Here is a 6,961-nt window from a genome sequence, read left to right on the forward strand (position 1 = left end):
GAGGGAGGAAGGAAGGGAGGGAGGGAGGGAGGGAGGGGAGGGGATGGGAGGGGAGGGGAGAGGGAAAGGGAAAGGGGAAAGGGAAGGCCACAATAACAGGGTGAGAACTGGGGGTGGAGGGGAAACAGCCACAGGAACTGATGAAAAAGTTGAGAGTGAGAGTCACCACTCCAGTTAAACAAGAAAATGTACCTTTTCAAGGAGAGAAGGAAGAAGAGCAGAAGGCAATGATGCATGACCTGCAAATTCTATGTCATGAGACGTGGCAAAAAGCTGAACTCTTGAGATATGACTCTGGAAAGCTTTAAGAGCAAAACTCTATCTCAAGAAATGAAATTATCATTTTAAATGAAGAAGGCAGCACTTTCAATTTGAAATTAGGCAGAAACTGTAAAACATGAAAAAGCTGTAGTTCAGAAGAAGGTTGAAAGTATAAAGAAATCGATTTCAGAATTAAAATCAAATCCTCTTGCAAGTGTTTACTAGGCGTAGATCAACATTCTGAGAAAATCTTGTTGCTCTGGTCCTGCATCAGTGTATCCCTGAAACCAGGGCTAAATTCTGAAATTCCTTTCCGGAATCCCAGCCAACCCAATTATACACAAAACTCCCTTTCCAAGACCCATCTTTCATAAACCCTCCATGACTCGCTTAGACCTGCCATCATTTTCTTAAACCCTAGTGTGATGGCTAACGTTGAGTGTCAACTTGATTGGATTGAAGAATGCAAAGTATTGTTTCTGGGTGTGTCTGTAAGGGTGTTGCTAAAGGAGATTAACATTTGAGCCAGTGGACTGGGAGAGGCAGACCCACCCTCAATCTGGGTGGACACCATCTAATCAGCCGACAGCGCAGCTAGAATAAACCGGGCAGAAGAATGTGGAAAGACTAGACTGGCCGAGTCTCCTGGCCTTCATCTTTCTCCCGTGCTGGATGCTTCCTGCCCTCGAACATTGGACTCTAAGTTCTTCAGCTTTTGGACTCTTGGACTTAAACCAGTGGTTTGCCAGGGGCTCTCAGGCCTTCGGCCCAGACTGAAGGCTGCACTGTCAGCTTCCCTACTTTTGAGGTTTGGGGACTCAGTCTGGCTTCCTTGCTCCTCAGCTTGCAGATAACCTATCGTGGGACTTCACCTTGTGATCGTGTGAGTCAATACTCCTTAATAAACTCCCTTTCATCTATACATCTAACCTATTAGTCCTATCCCTCTCGAGAACCCTGACTAATACACCCTTCTTTGTCCTACAGTGAAATTTATCCAGGAGAGAAGAAACAATAGTGCAGAGAAGAGATGGCAACAAGAGCAAAGTCCCTGAGAAAATGAGAGGAGATGGGATTGGAAGCACAATGGTGTGACTAGCCAGGTGTGTCTTCCACTGTTGCACTGGAGAAGCACTGAAGCACTACATATGAGCTCACAAGACCCTCCAGAGTTTTGATTTGTGGCCCAGAAGAAAGAAAGGTGGACAAGGATGAGAAGATTTGACTCAGATATCAGATTCACTAGGGAGGACTCAAGTTATCCAGCCTGAAATAGCAGCAGCCTCTACCACGGATGGATGATTTGAACAGGCAAAGTACTTAGTAGCATTACTGTCTGAGGAAGATGTAGCCAGGGACGGGGAAAAGACACCATTATCCACTGGATTTGGAAGTCAGAAGGAACAACACCTGGCTCAGGAAGGCCACTGGCTGCTGGTGCTGTGTGTGGTAAAAACATTGGGATGACCCTGGAAATTGGGAAGGAATTCCCATTGGGAAAGCATTTCAAAGAACTAGAATAGTTAGAACTGGAAACAATGCCTCCCTGATCTCATCAATAGTACTTCTCCCAGACTCTCCCCTCAGCTCAACACTTTCCCAGGTTTCTGTTGAAAAGCAAAATCTAACTATCCACATTTTGCTGCTAAAGATTCTCCAGAATATGTTCACTATTTAGCCGAACAGTGTGTCAGTTGTTTACTGACAGTTCTATCTTCTGGGCAAAGCATGCCAATAATAGCTTCCCCAAATACACATGAGATACCCACACACACACTTAACTTTGGGAAATTAATTTACATTCCGTTTGTTAATAAAGCTGAAAAATTAAACTAAAGCAATAGGGAAAAAAAATCCCTGCTTTCAAATGCATTTTTAAATCAAATTCCAAGTGATACCATGAGTTACATTTACTTTATAGAACAAAAAGTCCCCAGTGGTAAGAAATATTTGGATTGTATTATATCCTTAAGATATTTTAAAAAATCAAAATCAATCCATTTTAAACATCTATCTTCACACCCTGACTTTAAAAAAAAAAAGATTTATCAATTAGTTTATCAAGCAATCTATGTGAAAAGGAGCAAGAATGTTTTAGCTTTAATATATTTTCTGATGCGTCTAAGAGAAAAAAATAAATCATTATGGATTTTGCAAAGTGCATTTTATCTTTCTCTCTAATGAGATAGTGAAACAAGAGACATTCATTGCCTCCCTAGAGAATCTCATGATTTACAAAGAATATCCTTCTCTGAAGCATTTACCCCTAAATGGCCAGCCTGTATAGTCAGTGATTACAGGGAATACGTCCAGGCCCCTCATGACCCCTTATCATTTTTCTGGCTAATGCATTAAAAGAGAAAGGGGGAAAAGTTGTAAAAAAGCACTGTGTTAGAGGCTCCCCTTCTTTCTGCCCTACAAGCAGTGTCCTTTAACCTCTGGCATGTGTTGCTGAGTCACATGACAGAAGTTAAAAGGCATAAAGAAGTAAATTTAACATGGAGCCCACAAGTGTCATCAGTAGATGGTTAGTCTTGGGAGAGAAGGAGAGGAGGAGAAGAGATGAAACCGGTCCCTGGACTTTTATGGGATGCAGAACAAGGACCCTGGAAGACAAGAAGGTCCAGAAATGGAAAGAATATGGCTATCAGTACTTTCCAGGTCAGAGCACACATAGGTGTGCTCTGAACTTCCTTCTTCAACAATAAATGCTGTCAAGAAAAATTACTATGAAATAAGCATACAAATACAAATCAGTGAGTGGTAACACAAATGTAAATATTGTAAGCTATATTTTTATTGGTGAGGTACCACATTTAACAAGAAACCACAATGCCATATCTATGCTATTTGTATTTATTTATAATAGCTCAAGCTACATCTCTACCAGAAGAGTAAACAGCTCTATCAAAAAAATCTTGTCAAGAGAAAAAATATTTAACTATGCACTTGAAAAATTTGGGTTCTAGTCTCAAACGCTGAAACTTAGAATTAATTAAATTTTTTTGTTAACTTATATTCTCCTCATTTTAGCATATTTCTTCCTCTTTCCTGTTGGTCTCCATGTGCTGCCAAAATGATGCATAATCCCCAGGGTTTACGAGTCTTCATTCTCTGTAAAGTAGGGGTTTTTTCCCAGAGATAGGGAAGGTATCAGGAAAAAAGGAAAAGTTAACCGGGTTATAGCTAATTTTACCTCGCTTATCTTTCAGAAAACTATCTCAGTTTGCCATGGTCCTGGATCCCTTCTCTGTAAAAGGTCCACTTTATCATCTTTGTCTTACTCTGAAATGCTTAACTTACTTAAGAATTTCAGCACTGAGATGTATACATACACACACACCCAGAGACACAGAGACATATGCGTATCACTTTATTGAGATATATTTCACATACCATACAATTCTCTTAAAGTGTACAATTCAATGGTTTTCAGCATATTCACAGAGTTGTGAAACCATTGCCACAATCATTTTTATAACAGAAACATAGCTTCTAAATTCCCTGAGTCATCATACAGATAGAAACCAAGGTCCAGATGGGTTAAGTTATGTTCCCAAGGTTACAGAGCTGGTCAGTGGCTGAGCCAGACCTAGATCCCTGAAAATTATTTTAGCCATTGACATCATCTGGGGCTCCCTTCCCCTGCCCTGGGTAAGTTCTGTATGAATTAAAACCTGCTGTTAAAATGTTGTCTGAGAAAAACATCTGGCATTTTTTATTATTGAGCTCCCTCATATTATATTAAACCGGTCTGATTTCTCCACCAAATTGTTGCATTGCAAGATTTTTTAGAAAGACTTCTAGAACATATTAAAACATATCTACTGAGTACTTTTAACCACAAAACATGGCTATGAAGCCCAGAGAGAATCTGTGATGCCTCTCCTTTCAGGTAAAGTCATAAATTATTTCCGCTCATGCAAAAAAAAAAAAGACTAAATAAGACGTTCTGTTCATTTCATTTTTAATGTACTGATTACAGGTAGTTAAACCAAACTACCCATGACTAGCAAAATATTTCTCCAGTGCCAATAACTTCCAAGGATTTCAACCATTCATTCTGGTTACTGGTCAGAAACCAACTTAAATCACCCAAGGGCTTACGTTATCTCTGAGATTTGCTTATCTTTGAGATTTGCCCCTGTGAAGTCCATACCCAATAAAGGAAAAGTTTTCAAAAGAGGAGGTTCATTTCCTGCCAATGCTAAGGAAGCCAATGTAACAAGTACAGCCAGCGATTACTCTGGCACTGCTCTGCTCTGCTCACAGCAGCACTCGGCCTCCTGGCTGTACCAGCTGAGGGCACTCCACAATACCTAGCTCACTGAAGCACTTGTTGATTGCTCCTGCCTTTAAATGTCCCCTTTCCATGATGATCTTCTCTCTCCTGTCATCTACGAGTTCTTTCTTTCCTGTGTTGTGCCACCCCAAAATTTCATCTATTCAATAAATATTTATTGAGTGGTCACTGCTCAACAATTACTGGGCTAAACATTGTCCCTAAATGGGGGTGCTGTCTAGAGTCTGCCTTTAACTCGCTGTGCCTTTTCTCACTTTTGTCTACACATACATTTTTAAATCTCCGCTTAGGCTGGAAATCACCAAAAATCTGTAGCTCCAGTACCAGCCTCACCCCCTGAGCTGCAGGTCAGGATATGCACCCCAACCCAGGCCAGTGACATCTGAATGTCCCAAAGACCCCTCAAAGTCCCTGGGTTCAGCGGTGAATCCATCATCTCCACCCTCACCTGAATAGCCTCTCCTCCAGGGCTCCTTAACACCTTGAATAGCACCACTGTCCACCCAGTGCCCCCAGCTAGAAACAGCATCACCCAGTTTCCATATGGAAAGAGTGTGAGTGAGGGGACAGCAGTGCCTTTCAGCCTGGAACTGGGGCTAGAAGAAGAGAATCTTCTAATTGCAGTTGCTTTCTATGGGCCAATTTGTGGGAGAAGCAGGATGAGACCTCACCACAAATGTGGACGTTGAATGAAATCTGTCTACCCTGGCTCTAGCAAAATGGGGGCTGGGGTTGGGGGGAGAGGTGGTGAGAAGCAACAGACCCAGCGGTGCTGGTGGGGAACAGGTTTTACAACGCGAGCTCTGCCATAGCTGGAAGAGCCTGCAATGTTGATGTTGAAAAACAAATTTGCTTGTCATCAACACACACACACACACATACATCAATTTCATGTCCCCCCTCCTGTTTTCCTGTTTCCTCTGCTCAGAACGGCTTTCCTCCTATCATCCCACACCCTCAACCATAATTCTTCCTCATACTTAATTCTCAAATGACATGTCTCCTCCTCCGGGAAGCTCTCCCTGACGCCCCCACTGTGTTATTTGTCATCCTCGGTGCGTGGAGGTGTGTCTAGCACTGTTTGTTTACGTGTCTGTCTCCGTGTCTCCCCTGCAGGCTGTCAGCTCTGTAAGAGCAGAAGCGTGATGCCCAGCCCCGGGCCAACACCGGGAAGACGGTGGGGAGGGGAAGGACCGCGGTGGAGAGCCCCAGCCGGGGAGCCGGGCACAGTCCAGACGGGGCCATTTCGATGCGCGCGTGGGGAGCTCAGCGGGACCCAGCCAAGCGCCAAATACACAGCATCTCTGGAGGCGCCGGTGGCCGGTGGAGGATGGGCCCCCCACGAGGCGCTCCCAACCAAACGGCTGGAGATTCGGGGGAGGCCCTGCTGGCATCGTACTCCCTGTGGTCGTCCTCCCCTCGCGCGGGTAGGGGCCCCCCCACGCCCACTCCGTCTCCGCCTCCCGAGTCCCCGCGGCCGCCACCTCTGCCCTCCGCTCCGCAGAATCTCTCCGATTTACAACGGCCCAGGGCAGAGCCGGGGGCCAGGGAATGGGAAGGAGAAGGCGCCAAGACGCCGAGGAGAGAGCAGGCGGCCCCTCACCCCACCCTCGCGCCCTCCTAGGCGGGAAGAAATTGAGCCCCGAGAGAGGCCCTTCAGGAACAGGAGTCCCAAAGGCCCGGGAGCCTCAGGGGGCCGCAGCCTCCGCGTCCCCCTCCCTCCTTCCCTCCTCTGCGCCTCCCTACCTGGCTGGCTTTGTGGAACTGCTTCTTCAGCCCGGCCACCGACATCGCGACTGCGACCGGCAGGGGCGGGGTGGTCTCAAGCCTCGGCCGGGCCACGCGGCCGCGACGCGCTCGGGGAGCGGGAGCCCGGGCCGGTTCCCCCGCGGCTGGGCTCCGCCGGGCCCGCCTCCCACGGCCACGGCCACAGCCACAGCCGCTGTCACACTCGCACACACACGCGCGCACGCCGATGGCAACACTGCGTTCCAAAGCCCCTGCGCAGCCCATTGGCCAAGCCGCGGCGATATGCAAATGAAGCCGCTGGGGCCGCCCACGCTTCATTGTTGCGTGGAGACCTGGGCTACTTGAGCCGCGCAGAAGACCGGCCTGGGAAGCTGGGCGTGGGGATGTCCTGGGGGTCGGGGGAGTACAGTCACACAGTGCTTCTTGCTGGGCGCGGGACGATATAGATCTAGCTCTGAGATTGTCATGGGTACCGGGAGAGAGATCAGTTCTCTCTGCTTCTGTCTTGGTGCGGAACCGGCTTTGGCTCACAGGCAACATCGCCTCCCTCCGGCGCATTTTCGCTAGGTGTATGCTTAAGAAAGGAAGGCTCAGAAATGCGCCTAGGGAGGGACAACAAATCAACTGGATGGGGGACCTGTGGTAGGA

The 6,961-nt window shown here is 46.7% G+C and overlaps 1 protein-coding gene across 4 annotated transcripts in view; it reads right to left on the reverse strand.

Annotated features, from left to right (window-relative positions):
* SH3GL3 (SH3 domain containing GRB2 like 3, endophilin A3) overlaps nt 1-6,551 on the reverse strand; it is a 164,879-nt gene extending 158,328 nt beyond the window's left edge. For 2 of the 4 annotated variants that reach the window (XM_003815288.6, XM_063597134.1), the window contains exon 1: nt 6,311-6,551. In XM_003815288.6, the coding sequence (XP_003815336.3) occupies nt 6,311-6,355 (45 nt within the window). In that variant the 5' untranslated portion in view covers nt 6,356-6,551. The remainder of the gene's footprint in view (nt 1-6,310) is intronic. The other 2 variants (XM_008968225.5, XM_063597135.1) reach the window with 1 other exon arrangement.
* Between the last annotated feature and the right edge of the window lie 410 nt (nt 6,552-6,961).

Source organism: Pan paniscus, chromosome 16, assembly GCF_029289425.2.
Source record: "Pan paniscus chromosome 16, NHGRI_mPanPan1-v2.0_pri, whole genome shotgun sequence".
NCBI lineage: Eukaryota > Metazoa > Chordata > Mammalia > Primates > Hominidae > Pan > Pan paniscus.